The sequence below is a fragment of the Aedes albopictus genome, chromosome 2 (genome assembly GCF_035046485.1).
Source record: "Aedes albopictus strain Foshan chromosome 2, AalbF5, whole genome shotgun sequence".
Classification (NCBI taxonomy): Eukaryota; Metazoa; Arthropoda; class Insecta; order Diptera; family Culicidae; genus Aedes; species Aedes albopictus.
Genome location: NC_085137.1, coordinates 493,707,719 through 493,729,330, shown reverse-complemented (window position 1 = coordinate 493,729,330; position 21,612 = coordinate 493,707,719). Strand labels below are relative to the sequence as shown.

General features: G+C 36.8%; 1 protein-coding gene across 17 annotated transcripts in view; it reads left to right on the top strand.

Moving 5' to 3' along the window:
* LOC109423353 (rho guanine nucleotide exchange factor 18) overlaps positions 1–21,612 on the top strand; it is a 102,887-nt gene that overhangs the window by 55,702 nt on the left and 25,573 nt on the right. For 10 of the 17 annotated variants that reach the window (XM_062854241.1, XM_062854244.1, XM_062854245.1 and 7 more), the window contains 4 exons: positions 8,880–8,986; positions 9,062–9,132; positions 9,214–9,269; positions 10,363–10,449. In XM_062854241.1, the coding sequence (XP_062710225.1) occupies positions 8,880–8,986; positions 9,062–9,132; positions 9,214–9,269; positions 10,363–10,449 (321 nt within the window). The remainder of the gene's footprint in view (positions 1–8,879; positions 8,987–9,061; positions 9,133–9,213; positions 9,270–10,362; positions 10,450–21,612) is intronic. The other 7 variants (XM_029870551.2, XM_029870545.2, XM_029870548.2 and 4 more) reach the window with 1 other exon arrangement.

Genomic DNA, 21,612 nt, shown 5'->3' with positions numbered 1-21,612 from the left:
ATCTTTCAATCTATTAGTTTGAATTTGAATTTTCTCTTAGGAAAATTTGTGGTCCCTGTTTCGTTCTACAATTCGTTCTTTAACATCAAACGTCTAGCTCCTCTCGTATTCTTGTAAATCTGAATTCAACATCGTATTTCAGATCATGAATTTGCAATGTAAAGGTAAGCACTTTATTGCACGCTGTGCTGCTGGAGATAGCGCACGCTGGTATCTCGTTTTGCACCGCGCACACAGTCTTGAAATAAAAGGACAATGCCGCCGATGCGCGGTACAAGAAAATAAAAGTTTTGCAATCACGAACCTAACACCCTGTGTTAGAGATTATCGGTAGTGTTCCGGAATCGGTTTTGGGTGCCCCGTCCGAAGTGGACAAATCTGAAAGTGTACCTAATTCATGCATGCAACACTTCAAATCACGGCTTTTTAGATAAAAGTCTCAGACCATATCAGTGTACTACGGAACCGATTCCGTCTGTCCCGCAGGAAATATTCGGTGTCTCGTCATAAGTAGTAAACATAGAAGAAGTAAAGGTAACGAGTGCCCCGCCGGAAATGGTAAAATATAGGAGTAAAAGGGGTAAGGGGGGGGGGGGGTGGGTGGTAGTTGAAGTGTGTAAAATTGCACCAAACCCATGCATGCGGCTTTTTATAGCCTGTTATATGTTGGGGAAGATTAAAAAGTGAAGAAATGGTCAAAGTCTTCATATATGCAAGAGAACAAAATCGTGATGAAACCAATCTCATCAAATCACACCATTTCAAATTCCTGTGGTGTTAATATAAAGTAGGACCTTCTTCTTCTTCTTTTTTCTGGCCAACTAGCACCGTTCGGCGCCAGTTGTGTTTTACGTCGGCTGGGTCTAGAAGCTAAGCCTTAAATTCCGACGCCCCAGGGAGACAGCCACCACACCTGAGGACCCTACATATCGAACCCATCAACACATGGGCCGGGACCTACGGCTTTACTTCCTATCCGAGGGAAGGCGTGATCACGGATTTTATGTCTCAGAAAATCCCATCGGCGTCGACGGGAATTGAACCCCGACCGACTGGGGTGAGAGGATAAAGTAGGATGGATCAACGTGTTATGGGAAAATTATAATTTGATCACATCAACAATGAATAAAGTTTTTCCAATCTCCTTTTGCATCTGAAATTACTGTGCACAATTTGGGCTCATAAGGAGGTCAAATTTTACATGAATCGTATTAAGCGTATAAGTGTTCTCAGGATCGACTCATGTCGACGTAAAGATCATGAGTATTCGACGAGAAAGGCACTATCACCACTAGGTGCATTAATCTGGGTTTTTTTGTGAGAATAAAGCTTATTCTGTTAGCTATCATCTGTAAATTTTTTATAGTGGTAAAAAAATGTACAAAAAAGTTATGGTACTTTGATCATTTTTGGTTGCGTGTTTTTTTAGATTGCATGACGAATTTCCCGCAAACTAGATTTTGGAGATGGCAGCACCCTCTCAGAATTCAATGGAATTTTGTAGGTATGAAGACTATGTACTTCAAAGCAACGTTGCATACTTTGTTGTTTTTGCCTTTCTCGTACACTAAGTGTACTGGAAAGGCTTTATGTTCACTCCAAAAATGACTTTTTGATAGAAGGCCCGGAGGGTCAAATCACATATACCAATCGACTCAGCTCGACGAATTGAGGTGATGTCTGTGTGTGTGTATGTGTGTGTGTATGTGTGTGCGTGTGTGTGTGTGTCTGTATGTGTGTGTACAAAAAACTCACATCACTTTTTGGCAGTAAACCTCATCCGATTTCAATGACCGACGGTTCATTCGACGCGGAATCTGGTCCTATTGTTTCCTATTGAAAATGGTTCGGATCGGTTCAGCCGTTCCGGAGATATGGCCATTTAGGTGTTCCGGAACGGTACCCCAGGAAGGGACCACATATGAAAATGCATCAAACCTATGCATGCGACACATCAAACCACGGCATTTTCGATAACCTGATGAGCGGTAAGCAGAAAAATAGTCTAAGACCATATCTGAACCGGTAGTGTTCCGGAACCGGTTCTGGGCGTCCCGCTGGAAGTGGCCAAATATACAATTCTACCAAACCCATGCATGCGGCACATCAAACCACGGCATTTTCGATGACCTGATGGACAATGTGCAGGAAAACCATCTCAGACCATATCTGAACCGGTAGTGTTCCGGAACCGGTTCTAGTCGTCTCGCTGGAAGTGGCCAAATATACAATTGAACCAAACCCATGCATGCGGCACATCAAACCACGGCATTTTCGATGACCTGATGGATAATGAGCAGGAAAATCATCTCAGACCATATCTGAACCGGTAGTGTTCCGGAACCGGTTCTAGGCGTCCCGCTGGAAGTGGCCAAATATACAGTAGTGTTCCGGAACCGGTTCTAGTCGTCTCGCTGGAAGTGGCCAAATATACAATTGAACCAAACCCATGCATGCGACACATCAAACCACGGCATTTTCGATAACCTGATGAACAATGAGCAGGAAAACCATCTCAGACCATATCTGAACCAGTAGTGCTCTGGAACCCGTTCCGGGGTTCCCGCCGAAGTGGTTAAATCTGAGAGAGAAACAAACCCGTACATGCGTCACATCAAATAGCAGCTTTTTAGATTACCTAATGAACGGCCAGCAAGTGTTTTGGAATCGGTTTTAAGTGGCCGGAAGAGGACAAATGTAAAAGTAAACCAAATCCAGGCATGTGACACATCAAATCGTGGCTTTTGCGATAACCTGATGAACAGTTAGCTAGAAAATAGCCTTACGTCCCACTAAAGACAACTGGTAGTGTTCCGGAATTGGTTCCGAGAGTCCCGTCGAAATTGTCAAGCCCTGCATGTGACACCTTCAATTTGACATGTGTCCAATTCTAGCTTTACGCATAGATTTTCAGCCAATTCTGATTATGAATGTTAATATTAGTTTATTATTGCATGTTGCATTGAATACGACACACAGATGGGCAACATAGCTCTTATTATGGAAGAAGACAGGAATAACAAAAGCCGAACCGTCTCCCGAAGCCGCTATCGTGGTGAAGTGCATTCGTTTGACATTTTTGTTTCGAACAGTAGTTTGATTGCTTGTGTTGCGAATGTCGGAGACAAAGGAGGCCGAATATCGACGAAAAGATTCAAATGACTGTGATCTCTAACAAGACTGATCACGACTTATCGACAACCTGATGGAAAAATAGGGTCAGACCACATTAGATTCCCAGTAGTGTTGCGGGTTCAGCTGTGGCTTCGAAAGTGGTTAGAAGTAAAAGTGAAGCAAACCCATTCATGCGATATATCAAATCGCGGTGATTAGGTAAAGGTGAATAAATAGCAATAAAATATTCTCAGACCATAATGGGGACAACCGGTAGTGTCATGGTCCATAACTCATGGAATCAGATCCGGCTATCCCACTGGAAATTACCAAATATAAAAATGAACTAAACCCACACATACGACACATCAGATCGCAGATTTTTTGATAATCTAACGAACGGTTAGCAAAAAATAGCCTTAGATCACATTAGAGACTAGCTGTTGTGTAGCAGAACCAACGTTCATGTGAAAAATTAAATCGTGGCTTTGTTTAATGGCCTGATAAACATTAGGTATGAACAACAGTGACGAATAGGTCTAAGTTCTCATATATGAGAACAAAATATAGACAAAACTAAAGCGATCTCATAAAATCGTACCATTTCAGATTCCTAAGGTGTAAATTTATAGCAGGATGGGTCAACGTTGAATGGAAAAATAAGAATTTGATCGCGTCAACAGAAGATAGTGGCTGTTTTAAGGAATTTTGAGCTCTAAAACTATGTAAAATAAGTGTATTTGGTATGGGAAATATGTTCGGAGTCCACCAGAGTATCCAAGATAGCGGTCCAAAATCCAAGATAATGGCCCAGTATTCAAGCTAGTGCCTATTTTATAGGATTTATAATTCTTGCATTATGGGCATATTTTGTATGAAAATATGTCCAGAATTCAAAATTTGTTATCAGAAAACCCAAGCTGTGCGCTGTTTCACAAGGTCTGCAATATGACTATAGTTTGAATGGGGAAGAATGCCGGTCTTCGCCCAAAACTGGTAACCAATACGGCGACTATTTTATGTAATTTTAGGTGCAGAGTCCAAAAATGAATACCAGAACATCCAAGATGGTGTCTCAATGTTCAAGTTAGTTTAGTTGGGGTAGATATCCGGAGTCATAAAATGATGATCGGAAAATCTAAAATGACGTTTCAAAATTTTGCGGCTTCATGACACTTGTTTGGTTTGAGTTTTGGATCGTTGTCTTATATTTTCTAAATATTGGATGTTATGCTAATATAAAATGTATCCATATTGAGTAGATTTGGCAAGAAGTTTTTTGTATTTATAACAATGTCATCAACATGTCGCTCGAGTTTTGTTGAAAGGATATATTAAAGCACGAGAAAGGCACCATCACCGCTAGGTGGATTAATTAGGTTTTTTTTTTATTTATCTACACCAATATTTGAAAAGGGCTTAAGTTTTGGACCATTTTTTTATACCAATGTAACTTAAAAATAACATGACCTACAAAAAAGTGTGGTATGTGTGACTTTAAGGAATTTGTGTGAACTTTCAAGTAAAAAATTGAAATATTGAAAAAACGATCACGCTAAAAAAAAGTTAAAAAATAAATTGAAGTCAATTTGGAATACATGCCCATTTGCGGAATTAAATTAATCCTATTCCGGAGAACCAAACCCCACACCAACCGCTAAGAATAGAATTCAAAATGGATCAAAGTAATTAAATTGCTATTATCTGAATCTAACCCAACACAACATGTTTTTTTTTGAGTCAAACCAATATTTGGGTATTTATATACGTGGATTTCCCATATTAATATTGAACATAGATTTATATGTTTCAATTATAAATCTATCCAATACAAAGAATATAATTTAGGATTCTCTTTTGAACCAGAACACCAGATCAGTTACACAGAAATTCAGAATATCAATCAGAAGTCGAATTTTAACTTAAAAGTTTCCTCATTCATAGCAGAATAAAATAAATACTTTGCATTAGATAGACTTGTGAATCAAAGATATGGAGCTATGTTTAATTTAATATATGAAAATATCTGTAAAAAACGCCCTGGATAAAAACTTTTGTTTTCTACCGAAAAGAAACACGCAAAATGATGACATGAAGTATTTGTTGTAAGGAACCGTTCATTAAAGACGTAGCATTTTAGGGGAAGTTTATGATATTGCTAGGAGCCTTCTATTAGGTATGGGAGAATATACTTTAAGAGGGGAGGAGCTGTCAAAAATTTTCCACTAATGCTACCGTGATTTCGAATGCCGCGATATGGTCAAACTCAAACATTACAGAATCCTTGAAAAAGGTCCAATAAGGACCGAAACGTCGGGTTAAGAAAACATATAGTTGTTTTTGATTGACCAAATTAGACTGAAATGCCAATTAAAGATATCATCCAACTTACAGTCGATCACCCAAAGAAAGTCAATCTCAAAGCAATAAAACAAGTACGACCACGATTCTCATCAGTCAACGAGTTTGAAACTTTTACTACAAATCATTTAATTGCAATAGGTAAATATCGTTTAAAATAAAAAAAAATCAACAATTTTGCTTTCGGGATGAAATTGATCAGTAAATTGCCAAAAATGCATGTGCCAAAAATATGTTTTCCGCCTGAATTAACCACCCCAGAATGCGAAATGCTACGCAAAACTTTTACGAGTTTTCTCAATTTTTAATTATATAATAAATTTCATGAAAACGCCTTAAAGTATGCACTTTCATACTGAAAAAGTGATTACTTCCGGAAAAGTGCAATTTTATGTTTAAAACTGAATATTTATAAAATTTTTGATGATGAAATCGTGTTTAGCAAATACTTGGCAGCTAAAAGCATCCATTCGAATATTCATTACATTTGCGATACAGCCACGGTAACAAAAGTTTGAAAGGGTATTTGAGATTCGCCATACACGCAATTACGGAAAATATTTAATTTAATACAGAAATATGTGACTAATTGACTGTAAAACATGTAACTCATCATTCAATAATCCTTTAGCCGGATGATGGTCATTTTCTACAAATTAGTTTAAGTTTAAAGCAATATTTTTAACAAATGAAAATTACCCTCACGTCGATCAATTTCACCCGAAATCACGGTACCTCAGAAATGCTTTTCTTCAAAAGTGTCCATCTTGCGATATATGGCAAACTTTTCAATAATTACAAAAATGTCATGTTTTGCGAATTGAAATAATTTTTCTTATTTGCATTTTTTTGACTTTTAAATCGTAGCGACATTTTTCAATGTTATGAAAGTTCACTTGATTATCTAAAAGTCACCCATACCTAACTTTTTTGTAGGTAATGTCATTTTTAAGTTATATTGAGTAAAAAACGGTCAAATACTTTAGCCCTTTTCAAATATTAGTTTAGATAAATAAAAAAAACAACGTATGCAATCTTGCTTTAAAATACATAGTCTTTAAACCTAAGAAATTCCATCGGATTCTGAGACAGTTTTGCCAAACCCCTACGGCGAGTTTGTGTGAATTTGTCATACACTCTAAAAAACACACAACCGAAAATGTTCAAAGTGCCATAACTTTTTTGTTCATTTTTTACCATTATGAAATTTCTACAGATGGTAACTAACAGAATGAACTTTATTCTCACAAAATATCACGAAGGTAAAAAATAGCTTTTTGAGATATTTAATTTTTAGTAACAAAATTCAGTTTTTTTAGAAGAAAAACTAAATAAATTTTTCAATGTGTATTTTTCTGATAGCCGACATACAGGGGATACTCAAAATAACTGGGACAGGTAAAATTTTCACTTTTTGAAAAATGTTCAACTCGCTGTAACTTTTCGAAAAGGGCATCAAATATTCTCAAATTTTTACTGTAAGCTCATCAACTAGTTGTGTATCAGTGGACAAAATTTGGAATAGATCGAGCCATTCTATACGAAGTTATATAGGTTCTAGAAAAAGGTATAATTATCCGATAGCCAACTTTGAGCTGTTATATCTCCGGATTCAATGAATCGAATGCAATGAAATTTTGATCATTTATGACTTATATAATGAGCTATAAAAAACTTTTGACAAAACTTAAAATTCTTTGCACGAAAGAAAATTATTACGATTGCATTATTTTTCTAATATAACACCAATTATTTCAAAACTTCATCATCGTTTCAAAATTCGAGATAGTAATCATAGTTCATTATAATTCCCTTTAATTGACTTGAATATATTTATGTTTTAAAGGAAAGTAACCGAATAGCCGGCATTAAATGGAAAAAGTAATGGGATGCATATGAAAAATATATAAATTTACTAAAAAAAACACAGAATAAATGAAATTGCCATAACTTTTGTTCTTATTAATAATTTCTAACTAGGTAAACTGTTTTTCAAAGTTCATTATATAAGTCATAAATGATCAAAATTTCATTGCATTCGGTTCATTGAATCCGGAGATATAACAGCTCAAAGTTGGCTATCGGATAATTACACCTTTTTCTAGAATCTTCATAACTTCGTGTAGAATGGCCCGATCTTTACCAAATTTTGTCCACTGATACACAACTAGTTGATGAGCTTACAGTAAAAATTTGAGAATATTTGATGCCCTTTTCGAAAAGTTACAGCGAATTGAACATTTTTTGAAAAGTGAAAATTTTACCTGTCCCAGTTATTTTGAGTATCCCCTGTATATTAATCTACAACTTTGCCGAAGACAGTTTTCCGATCAAACAAGCAGTTTCAGAGATATGATTTTTCATTTGCATATGTTCCATTTTTTCATAGGCCCTATTTGAAAGTTAGTCGAGACTTAATAAAAAGTTTTAATATGAAAAAATGGTTATTTATATTGATTAGAACAGCTGTGCAAAATTATATGCAAATGAAAAATGCAAAATTAAAAAAAATGGATTTTTTTCGTGCTGCTTCGTGGAAAGCCTCAAAATGACTTTGTTGGATATTTTTCGAAATTTGATAGTTTTTTATTATGGAATTCTAAAAATTGTACAATTCGTCTAAACGAATGTCTAGGCAAAAAATGACATTAGAAGGGTTTTTGTTTCAGTGTATATGTAAGTGTGATGTATCACATTTTTATAAAACAGTACTAGATATACTACCACTACGATAAAAAAGTTTTATCATAAAATCTTTTGTATGAGTTTCCTGACACTTTTTCTGTTCGCGGCTAAACGAATGTCTATCACTGTATGAGAAACTAACCGATTGCAGCGCCACGCTATTGCCACTTGTGTTGCCGATGAAATATTCCTTACACAAAATTCAGATTGGACTTGGATGTCTGTTCTCTGTGATTATTCTGCAAAATTGTCTAAGTACCCTGTAATTGAGATCAAACAGTTAAACAAACTTTTAACCAATTCGAATATCTTGTGGAGCTCTAGTCTTCTGAAAGACATCCCCTCAGTTGATGCTGGCATCACTGCCTTAAAATTTGTTCAGTACCGTGTGTTTCATTTTATTGGGTAAGCTACGCCATATAAAATATTATACAATCTTCTTAGTGTTCCTTAAAATTACTTAAGAACTCATAATCATGATCTCATTTCTACTAACCCCATGTTTTGTTGTGTGTTAACTCTGAGACTATCGCTCTAACCATCATATTCTATTCACAATCGAATCTAGTGACTTTGAATGTGTTCCGCCACGAGGACCCTAACACATTGTGCTCTTCTGATGCTCAAAAACTTCTCGTATTAGATAACCTTGAAAACTATACCGTCAGAAAAATTAAAACCACTCGTTTTTCCCCATTGATATCACTTTCCTTTTCCAGCGAGGGCTACACCGACCATCCGGAAAAGCGCCGGAAACGTGGTTCGCTATTTTTCCGCAAGAAGAAAGACAAGGCCAAAACCAAGGGCCAGAACTCCACCTGTGATGGTTCGTTCGTTTTCTATTCTTCTATATTTTCTATATCTGACTAAAACACTAAGTCACTTTGATACCTTTTTGCAGCTTGCGGAGCGGTTATCAATCTCGCCACCTACAAAGAGCACGCCGTGGAATGCAAAGCCAAAATTGCAAAGGTAAGAAGCACCGCTGACTACGGTTGCTAACGTGAAATCTTTCCGGCTTCATTGAAATCTTGCAACTTTGAATCGTTTCAGAAATATTTCCAAGTGCAGCCCAAATCCGGTTCCAATAAGAAGAACTCAACTAACAGGTAAATTTCAGCATATGTTACTATTTTGTTACGATTTTTGAGAACGATGACTGTTGTTTCGTCATATTTTTGCATATGTTTGAACTCGTGTTTGACATTTGAAAACGTCCTACGTTACATTGGAAAGCTTTCAACTGTTGAGCCAGAGTTGTAATAATGAAGATTGACCTACGTCTTTGGTTTGTTGCGATAGATATATTTTTGAACTGTATGTGCATCAAGTTACATTTCGTATATTTTTATTGTTTTTGTGAAGACGAACGGTTTTCAGTATCGCTGGTGCGATCTACAACTTAACCCTCATATAAAATTACTAATAAAAAATCATAAATAGTGAAATACAAGTCGGTTGGATCCAGCGGTGAGATCCAGGTCCTGAAAGCAATCCGTCCATCATGGGTCCAATCCGCGATTTCTTAACCAGAAGCTACATAAAGATGTTGCATCCGCAATTTCAGAAAATGATTTCTTTCGTCGTGCTTTTCGTCTTGCATTCTGCTTGGTTTTATAATTAAAAAAATATGATTTGAGTTGTATGACTTGGGATGATTGTGTTACATGGCATCTATTTTAAATATTGCTACGCAGAATGTTCAATAGCATATTTACTTTGTTCTACAGCTTGAATTATGTTGCTATTTGCTTTGAGAGCTTCACACGTTTAATTTGCTTTTTACAGGTTTCAGTTTAAACATTATCAAATTTACTCATTTTTACATGATAGATCATTATATTTAATGAGAAAAAACGTGTGCAGTTTGGCTTGTCAAATATTGAAGCTTTTTTTATGTTTGTGTCCGAAATAAATTTTTGGTTATTCATTCGAGAGCCATGTTCCTTATTTCGATTCCATTTCCTGTTTTTTACTCAACACTCTTCCGTTTTTGTGAGACAATTTTCAACCATATTCACGGTAATAATAACGCCACCAATGTCTCTATTCTTGTTATTGTCAATGCCAACCCCAATCCGCCAAAAACGACGCGAAATTTTGAACAAAAAATCGAACAAAAATTCAACCAAAAAAAAACAATGTCACTCTTGTCACCCGACACCCGAAATTGACCATACCATTCACCCAAATCCGAATCAGTGAAAAAAGCGGCAAGAAAATGACTGGATGCTACTCTCCGTGGAGATTGGTCGCTAACAAGTTAGGCGTGGTTTCAACTCACGCCAGGTAACGCTAGCCAAAATTCTCACTCTCACGTTTTATCGCTCTTTCTATCTCTCTCTCTCTCTCTCTCTTTCTATCTCTTGATACTGTCTGTCTCTGTCGCTATCACGAACATCTGGAACACGTTCTTCGTTTTCACACAAGTAATTCCACTCTCTCTTTCTGAAGCCTTCTGTCCACTGAGTAATCCGAGAAAGTTTTTGATAATAATGTTCACCAAGTGTTTCACTTTTCAAAAAAAAAAAAACGGAAAATGAACCAATAAGCACCACTTGAATGAACACACTTTTCACAAAAGCTACTGTCAACTGCGAGTTCTCTCCAATTCGCTTTCTCTTATTTTCTTCATGATGTTCCACTCTGCTTCTCTGTCAGTAGTACTCACGTTGGTGTCACTGTTTTTGACAAGTAGTTTTAGGTTCTACTTCCTCGTTCACGACATTTCTACTATTCCATGGTTTTGAAATTTGCGTCAAGTTTTTGTGTTTCAATTTTTGATTGTAGATAGAAGAGAAGATTTCGTTTTTGAAACGTTACCAACAGATTGCCTTTCTCAAAATTTGTTTCTGAGCGAATATGCTACCCGTCATAAATATGGACTCATGAAGAGTATTGAACCGTCTTCAGCGAATCAAATTCCTATGATCATATGGTCCTAGCTATATTTTGGGAGACACCTTTGCTAGATAACTCTTTACGAGGCAGTTTTGTCGTGCCATCACAAATTTCAGAACTGTCCGTCTATTTTGGGGAACCTATTAAAAAAGCACTGCTTCTATTATTAGAGGTAGCAACTATTTTTTACGCAACGCTAAATAATTTTCGACCCCCTTCCCCCTCCGTTACGCATTTTTTTTTTGTATGAAAACCCGCAAAATTTTGTGTAGGCGTTACGTAGTTCGTGGACGGCGCCATATTGAAAATGACTAATTAAAATAAAATTGAGTGAAATGTTAGAAAAAAGATCAACAGCTGTTACTGCAGATAATTGATAAACCAACAGAAACAAGGTACACCGGCACAAGTTGAAACAGTGGGTTAACATGATGTTATCTGATCATTCTAAACAATTGGAACTTGGTAACGCAAAGTATTTGATTCAAACAATCTTTTGGTAAAATATACATTTTCAAATTGTATTGAAATCTTTTCAAAACTTTGTGTTTCATCTTACCCCACCCGTTCCAACTTGCCCCGGTGTACCTTACAGGCGATCGGTTCAGCGTTGCATGCATAAACCTAATTAGTTTTGCCGGCAAACCATGTTCTGACATAATCAGCCAAAGCTCATTTCTTTTCATCGAATAGTATGCTACTTTAAAATCACTGAACAGAAGGCAAGGCTGCTAGTTGTATTCACGTTATTTGTCCAGGACCATCCACAGAATAATCTGTTGATCAGTAGTTGATTTACTTAACCCTGGTTCACGCGGTGCAAGTGATTTGATTCAAATCAATGAAAAATTCCCAATTGAATGTGAATTTAACGTATACACACCACCATTTATCTCACTTGAGCAACTCACTTGACTTTTGAATGAACGTTGAACATGTTGGACTTTTTCATTCAAGTCTAACGAAATCATCTCACTTGCCCCGTCTAAACCCCTGATTCATGTGAGTTGAGTTGAAGTCATCCGTCAAGCGAGATGAATTCGACTCAGTTTGCTCACGCACCACACTTGCTTCAACTGAGATGCATTCAAGAGCATGCAAGTGGACACTCAAGTCATTTGCTCAGTTTAAACACATTGTTCTATTGGATTGAACATGTTTAAGAAATTTACAAGTGAGATGCTCGTTTCAATTGAAAAGTCTAAGCCAGGGATTCTCCTGGTATTCGCCGAAAAAGACCTTCTTCAGTAGATTCAGTCTGTTGAACTGCACACGTGACAGTATCTTGAAAACTGTAATCCTCACGTTGTTAGCACACTATTTTCTGTTCCCTTTCTTGTAGATTGCGTATTTGAGACTATGTTGGGTAATTTTTCATCTTTTCATATCTTTATAAGGATCTGGCGAACTGATTGATACAACTACATGTTTCCGAAGAGAACAATCTCTTGACATTCCCACCAGCCATTCTTGTTCAAGGTGTTACTCACCCCGTCAAGTGTTGGTGGTTCCACTGATTCACCATCACCAGCAGTGCTAATTTTGTTCCTGGGGTTACCTTCATTGGTACCATCCAACTCATCTTCCTAGGTACCACCATTATTGTTTTGTCTGTCAGCAAATTTCCATCCCGGTCATTGCACATAGCGGGCACTGGCGCAGTCTTGGGCCGCCTATTATTAAATGTAGCATAAAACCTCGGCATATCGTTCCGATCCGCTTTAGCAATGACTCTCTCTCTTTCTCTTCGTGCTGCTGTTTCTTGCTACGGTGGGTTCGCTTCTCTTCTGCTCTTGCAACTCCTTACCGCTCTCTGTTGAGCTGCGGCCACTTAGATAAACGTCACTTTGAATTAAGGGAGTGCATTCGTGACGGCATTAAAATCGCCCCAGCCGCAACAGGTTTTTCCTCCGCGCCGTGGTGTTCCCGTTGGATAGGCATTCCTGATTTCAACGGCCACAGCTGCAAAGCGCTTCGGTGCATGCTGGAAAAGTTCATTTTTCACTGTTATATACCTACTTCCCAGGTAACACAATTTGATGCTGTACAAACGTTTCTCCAGCTATTTTAAATCAGCCTTCATTTGAGAAAAAGCTGAGCACAAGTGGTACAATCCTTTATTCAGCTCCTAAACATCTAATTTTGGTGATTTTATTTAACCTTAGGCTGATTTGAGGTTCATTGGAAGGCTGATTTAAGGCTTAATATGCGCTTAATTAGTAGTCAATAAAATTTATTGATTGTGTAAAAATAAAATACAAACACTTTCGTGAGCCTATTTTTACCATTAGCTGCGTCTATTTCCAGAAGAGATGTTTAGGAATGTGTAAATTAATCTGTAGGAAAACTGGGAATTGAACTCGGACCTCCTGATTTATAGTCACTCACCTTAGCACCTACACCACACACAAATGAATACATATCCTCGAAAACAAGAGCATTACTTGTTGTGTCTGAATAGTCAAGAACATAAGTTGGACTAAGTCTGTATTGAGGCTGAAGAAGCGATGTGGACTTCACGAAAACCATGCTTGGGCCAGCTGTCAAAAATTATTTGATTAAAGGTTGAACAAATGATGATTAATTCTGCATGTTGGTGTATAGCTGGTTAAACAGATGAATAATATTCTATTCAAGTTGATATTCAGTCATCTATGTATTACTGATTAAAGAGGATGAACAAGCCATACTTCAGATAAATATTCAGCTGTTATTGTGTACAACCATTGACACAATAAACCAGCTACCACAGACAAACAGACGTATCACTTGAAACAAAATGCGATAAAAATCATCGTCACGCAAACATAATCGCCCAATGCTAATTATGCTGTGGTACGCAAACCCACTGACTAGATGGCGGTGGTGAGCAAACGTCAAACAGGAGCAAAAGCGATGCGAGACCATGAGCGAGCGATTTGCGAAATACGGCATATTTAAATAATCTGTTATAAAAGGAAACGATGGGAAGTGAGTAGAGTGAGACGTCTGTCTGTGCAGGTACTGTTCAGCTAATACTCTCACAGTTCAGCATTCATTGTTAGGGAAATACTAGTTTTATCAAAAATTCGCAAAGTGTTTCGATAAGTTCTATCGGGAATCTTTCCGTGAATATCTTCCACAAACTGCTTTACTTAATTTATCCTCCAGCATTTTTTTCTGGGATTCCCTCAGGGGTTTCAATCTGGGATTTGTATACTGAATTACTTCTGCGATTTTTTCAAGATTTTCGAAATAAAACCCTGATTTTTCTCCATAATATCTTATCGGTTCCTCCAGAGAAAAAAAGCATATGGAATTTCTCTAGGAACCTTCTTGGATTCAAGCAGGGATTTCTTGTGGAAGTCCGTTAAGAAATCTGCAATTCCATTGAAGTTGCTAACGGGATTCTTCCATTTTTTTTTTACAACGACTCATCCAGAATTTCCACCTTAATTTCCATTAGGAATTACTTTTTGAATATCTCCGAGATTTTTCTGCGATTCCTACAGGATTTTTTGCAGCAATCTTCAGGAAAATTCCTAGAAAAATTCCATAAAAAATCCTATTTAAAATGCTAGGGAATTTCCTAAAGAAACTCATGCGAAATGTCCTGGAAGTATTCCGGAGATTACTGAAATAATTCCTGGATGAATTCCTAGGAAATCTTCTCGAGAAATTCCTGGGAAAATATCTGAAAGTATTTCTTTAGAAGTTCCAAACGGTAAACCTGGGGAAATTCCTGATGTAATTCCTGGGGACATTTCAAGATGAATTACCGGAGAAATTTCAGAAGAAGTGCCTGAAGAAATAGGTGGATGAGTTTTTATGGAAATTCCTGGGGAAATTTCTGAAGGAATTCTTGAGGAAATTTTCTGGAAAACTATTGGAAAAATAATGAGGATATTTGCCAATGGAAATTCTGGGGAAATTTCCGTTGCAATCTCTCGTGGTTTCGTTAAGGAATTTCTGAGAAAATACCTGGAGAAACTCCTGGGAAAGATTCAGGAGTAAATCCTGAGATAATTCAGAAAGAATTCCTTTTGAAATTCTCATGAAAATCGTGAAGAAATTTCTGGGGAAATTTATGAAGATCTTCCAAAGGAATATCCTAGAGGAATTCCTGGGGAAAATCTTGGAGGCATTCCTGTGGGATTTCCGTTTTAAATTCCTAAACGAAAAGCTGGTGAAGGAATCTGATTATACATTCTTGTTGGGATTTCCTTAACTATATTCTGAGAAAACTTTTGAAAATTCCTGAAGGATTCTTGGAAAAACTCTTGAAGGAATTTCTGGAAATATTCCTAGAGAAATTCCTTGGAAATTTCTTGGAGGAATTTACGAGAAACTCCTGAAAGACTTCCTGGGGAAATCTTCAGAAAGGTTTTCTTTTGAAATTCCCAAATAGAAATCATGAGGAAATTTGTGAATCTCTAGGAGGGAACACATGAAGGCATTTCTTGGGAAATTCCTGAGAACGAAACTGCTAAAGAAGTTCTTGGAGGAGCGCCTGGGTAAATTTCTTAAAGAATTCCAAAGAAATTATCAGAGGAACTCATGAATAAATTTCCGTAAAAAACACTATGGAAACATCCCTAATGGAAATCCTTTTGGAATTCCTGAAGGGATTCCTGGGCTTGTTACTGAGGGAATTTCTAGATGAGTTTATCAGGATATTTCTGGAAAAATTCCTGGGGAAATTCCTAAGGGCACTTTCTATTTGAAATTCTTGGGTAATATCCGGAGGAATCTTTGGAGAAATCTTAAAGGAACTTCTGGGAAATTTTCGACAGAATTCCTGAAAAAATGTTTTGGAGGAAGTTCTGGATAAATTTTTGAAAGAATTCCTTGAGGAATCTGTGGAGAATTCGTGAAGGTTTTTAAGAAATTTCCTGGAGGAATATCTGAAAAACTTCCTTAAAGAATTTCTGGGAAAATTACTAATGGAAATCCTAAGGAAATTCCTGGGAAAACTTCTGGAGGAATTATGGAGGAAATTTCGGAAGAAATTCCTGCGAAAATTCGTGGAGCAATTTCTGGAAAATTGATGGAGAAATTTCTTGAGAAATTTCTAGGGTAATTTTTGAAAGAATTTTTAGGAAAATTCCTGAAAGAATTCCTGCGGACATTTTGCAATGGATATCCTGGGGAAATGGCTGCAGGAATCTTTGAGGAATACTTGTAGGCTCTACCCCATTTGGCATAATGCCATTTGGCATAATGCCGTTTGGCATAATGCCATTTGGCATAATGGCCATTTAGCATAACGGCCATTTGGCATAATGGCCATTTGGCATAACAAGGATTATGCACATTCTTACCAAGAAGGCTGTTCTTCGTATTATGCCAAATGGCATTATGCCAAATAGCCATTATGCTAAATGGCCATTATGCCAAATGGCATTATGCCAAACGGCATTATGCCAAATGGGGTAGAGCCATACTTGAAGGCATTCTGGGGAAAATCCTGCTTAAATTTTCTCCAGAATTCCTTTGGAAATTCTTGGAGAAGCTGCTGGGTAAGTTTCAGTGAGAGTTTCTGAAGAAATCGCTTGAGGAACCCTATAGGTAAACTCCTGAAATGACTGAACAAACCGTTGGAAATAACTCTTCAGATTTTTGTTGGAGTAATTCTTCATAAAATTTCTAGAGGATGGTTGAGTAATCTTTGAACAAATTCCGAAAATGCCGAATAAATGCCCGATGAATTTTTCGGAGGATGTATCTGGAATCCTTAATACTTGTTGGTAGGAGAAATTTGTGAAGGAATCACTCCTCAGAAAAAAAAATCAGGAGAATCTATTAGCTAACATCCTAGGCAAGCTCGTGAATAAGGGGGAGGGGTTTGGGTGTTAACTCCCCCTCCATTACCGATGCTTCATATACTAGGCGCTCCTCCGCCTTTCGCCGAAATTGGGAAAGACCCCTCCCTTGGCGCCACTTCTGTCCACGGGCCTGATCCTAGGGAATCCCTAAACAACTGTGGACAAACTTTTGAAGAAATCCATGAGAATGTTTTCGGAAATAGTTTGAAGATCTACTTCGAAAATGTCTTGTAAATATTATTGGATAAATTTCGGCACTATCTCTGAAGAAATTCCAGGAGCAACTCCATAAGAAATTTCAGTGTGAATTTGTAAGGATCCATGCAAAAAACCCTGAAAGCATCCCATATGGAATCTGAGTAAAACTCAATTGAAAACTTGGAGTATTACTAGAAGAAATCCTGGAAGAATTCATGGAATATTCCTAGAAGAGAGAGTTCCTGGAGGAATCCCTGAAGAAATAACGAAAAGAATCCCTGAGGTAGTTCCTAGATCAATTCCTGAGAAAATTCCTAAAGGATTTTTTCCAGAAAGTTCCTCGGGGATTCCTCCAGAATTTTCTTCGGGGATTCCTCCACAAATTTCCTCAGGAATTTCCCCAGGAATTTTTCCAGAAATAATCTGATAAACTCTTCTAGAAATTCCCCCAGTAACAAGCCCAGGAATCCCATAATGTTTCCATAATGTTTTTTTACGGAAATTTATTCAGGAGTTTCTCTGAAAATTTCCTTGGAATTCTCTAAGAAATTTACCCAGGAGCTCCTCCAAAAATTTCTTTAGCAGTTTTCAAGAATTTCCCAAGAAATACCTTCATGTATTCCCTAGAGATTATTTCACAAATTTCCTCATGATTTCTATTTGGGAATTTCAAAAGAAAACCTTTCTGGAAATTCCCCCAGGAAGTTGTTCAGAAGTTTCTCGTAAATTCCTCCAAGAAATTTCCAAGGAATTTCTATAGGAATATTTCCAGAAATTCCTTCAAGAGTTTTTCCAAGAATCCTTTAGGAATTTTCAAAAAAAATCTAAGAATATAGTTAAGGGATTTCCCAATAAATCCCCACAAGAATGTATAATCAGATTCCTTCACCAGCTTTTCGTTTAGGAATTTAAAACGGAAATCCCACAGGAATGCCTCCAAGATTTTCCTCCAGGAATTTCCTCGGGGATTCCTTCAGGAATTCCCTCGGGGATTCCTCTAGGATTTTTTACGGTGATTCTTCTAGGAATTTCCTTATGGAATGCCCTCGGGGATTCTTTTAGAAATTCTCTCAGAGATTCCTATAGGAATTCCCTTAAAGATTCCTTTAGGAATTCCCTCAGGGATACCTCTAGGAACTCCCTCATATAGATACTTCTAAGAACTCCCTCAGGAATTGCTCTAGGAACTCCCTCAGGGATTCCTTTGAAAAGTTCCTCAGGCAATTCCTGGAGGAATCCCTGAGGAAATTCCCGAAGGAATCCCCAAGAGACTTCTTGGAGGAATCCCCGAGGGGCTTCCTGGAGGAATTCTCTCAGGAATTCCTTTCAGAATTTCCTCAGAGATTCCTCTAGGAACTCCCTTCGGCATTCCTCTAGGAACTCCCTCAGGGATTCTTCTAGAAACTTCCTCAGGGTTTCTTCTAGGAGCTCTTGGTATTCTCCCGGGGATTCCTCCTGGCACTCTTCAGGGGTGCCTCCTAAAATTCCTCAGGGGATTCCGCTTGGAATTTCCCAAGGGATTACTCTTGGAATTTCTACCAAGCAAAAATATCAAAACCAACTCTCCGTTATCTTTTTCTCGTCGTGTCAGAATATCACTTCTTCTATCTCACAACTCCACACCACAACTCTACAGACACTTTTCTATTCAGTGCAGTTCACCGCTTCACTCTCATCGCCATCAAAAAGAACATCCCCATCGAGAGTGCACCTTACTGAAACTATATCTGAATCTCTGTATCATCGTTGGCAATCCTGTTATTGAACTATGTACTTCTTGTTGAAACTTTTTCACTGCTATCCGATACCACCGCTACTACTGCTATCAAATACTCACACGTGGACAAGTTATCCAACAAACATGATGATGGCCGAATAACTACAGTCTTTCGACAAGCATGGGAAACACTCATTCAATTATTGCCACGGTGCTCCCCAGACCGTTATTATAAAATAAAAATCTCCATCCAATCGGTGCCCATCATTCGTTTTCTATGACTATCCTGCATGTCTGGGCAAAATTTAAAAAAAATCGTAGGGCCCATTTTTGAGTTAGGCCCTTTTAAATGGCGTAATGCCATACATCCAAAGAAAAAATCAAAATATTTATGTACTCAGCCATTTTTGAACGATTTTGTTAAATATTTTCAAGAAGAATTGTATTGCATTGAGTATTAGATATGTCTAGCATAGTTTTTGTTAAAATTTTTGAAGAAATATGAACATTTTCATTAGTTGACATAAATAAATGTGAATTTATATGAAAATATTTCAATAATGTTTGTAACTTCTCAAGTTCAAATACGTTAAGCAAATCGTGAATGTAAATAAACATACAAGTTAATGAAGGGAATACACAATATGTGCGTAAGAATAAGAGGAAGAGGAGTTTTTTTATCTACTTCATTTATCCGGGGCTCAATCGTGTATAACGCTTTACGGAGCCGAAGATCTTTTTTGTACTAAATATATATAATATACTCACAATAACATTTTTTTAAATCATATCTGTTAGTAATGGGAGGAAGCCACAATACTCGTGGCAGCTCGAGGTTAGAAGGTCACATTTTGAGGGGTGGATAAGGTAAGGATTGAACCAAAGGTTTCACTGCAGCTCATCCCGGCAAATCGCATCTTGCTAGCGTAGAAGAAGTGTTTAAATTGTTTAAGTCCTTAACATGCTAGTTTTATTTGCAGAAGAATAAAAAAACTAATAAATTCTGTATAAAATCAGGAACACCAATAAGTGATGATTTATAAATTTTGATTGGCAATTACATTCAATCATGTATATATTGTATTAAAAAAAAGTAATATCTTGAATACGAAAGTAGTGTATTATAAATAATAATACCAACACTGAAAGCCGCGTTGCAGTGAAGACCACAAAAATGTGTTTAAATTTACTATGAGAAAACATGATCATCACAACACAAGTGCCTCTTGACAGCGATTTATCTTCTCTTTTATCAACTAATTCGATAATCACAAGGTGCTTTGTTAGAAACTGATTGGCCGCAGAATCTTTATTTTAAGTGTGAAAAGATGTCATGCCATGGTGAAATTGAGTTAATGTTAATCTATGAAGTGAAACGAAACGCAGTACCCTCAAATTCAATGGCGTTGAGTATTAGGTTCAATTCCGCAGAATAGTAATACTAATCACAAGCGTTAGTTTTTAAGCGTATGAGTATGATATATGCCGAATTGCTGACACTATATGAGCGTGTATTGCAAATTTAAAGACTCTAATGCCGAAGCAAGTCTGTATATATCTACTTTTACAGAGACATCTGCATATTTTATGTGAAAAATTTCTTCAATAATTTTCGCAGCTCATTTCAACTGGCGCTATCCATAATCAACGTAAGGTATCTGTTCTGGTTTGTTTTGTGTATTATTTTTGTTGTTCTTTGTATGAAGTGAAAATAAATCATAAAAACAAGAAAGGAATCAATCGGTGGCCATCTTAACCCCTCCTACCTATTGTCCACACAATATTTTCAAGATTTAAGGGACCGAAATATTGACCTTCTTTCCTTCAGATGGTTGATTCATTAATAACTTTAAATCCTATTTTTTAACAAATATAAAAACCTTTGGCATAAATGTATCAGATGTATTGACATGGTACTCTGAAAATAATTTTTTATCTGTTTTAACTAGCTTTTAGTCCAATAAGATTTCTAGTCGAAATGGCCTACTTTCCTGTCCTTTACATTAGAAGTGGGATTCAGGTCCCAGTTTTAAAACTTATGTGCCTAACACTAGAATGTCCAAACATCATGATGGATATCACTTTATCAACTCTTGAAAATGTTTGAATGTTGTTAGACTCGAGAGACATAAAACACTGGAAAAACGATTGATATCTTGTTGCAAATATTTTTAAACCCATTCCTTTGAATAATATATTTTGTTGGGATCTGCTCTGCCTCATACTTGGGTATTTATTTTGTGTTTCATTCATCTGTGAAAACGAACTGGATAAAATTTCAAGGCTCTAACTTTTTTCTACAATTTCTATTATAACCCCTGAAATTCTATTTAAATTTCCTCATCTCTTTTATCATGTATTAGGTACACAGATATCTATTTATTTTTCTTTTCTTGTAATTTTGTCCGCGTTATATTCTTAGTTGAAGCAAACATACATATTCAGAATTTATTGTAATATTCACATAATAGTTCTCACTTATCCATCTTACAACACTCAAATGTTCACATTTTCATCAAAAACTAGACTAGCATTTGAAAATGGCGTAACAGCCATTGCAAATTTCTGCAATCTCTGACCAGTAACAGGTAGAGCAGACTCCCCTGTATTTGATAACGGTATATGTTTTCATAAATGAATTGAAATACGCTTAGGAGAGACAGAAGAAGCTGAAACGTGCAATAGTTGTTCCGCCCTTTTCACATGTTGGTAGAAATCAGTCAAAACTATGTTCGATACTATTGGTACTCAATACAAAACGATTCTTCGTGAAAACATTTCATCAAAATCGTTAAAAAATGGCTGAGCACATAAATATTTCGATTTTTACTT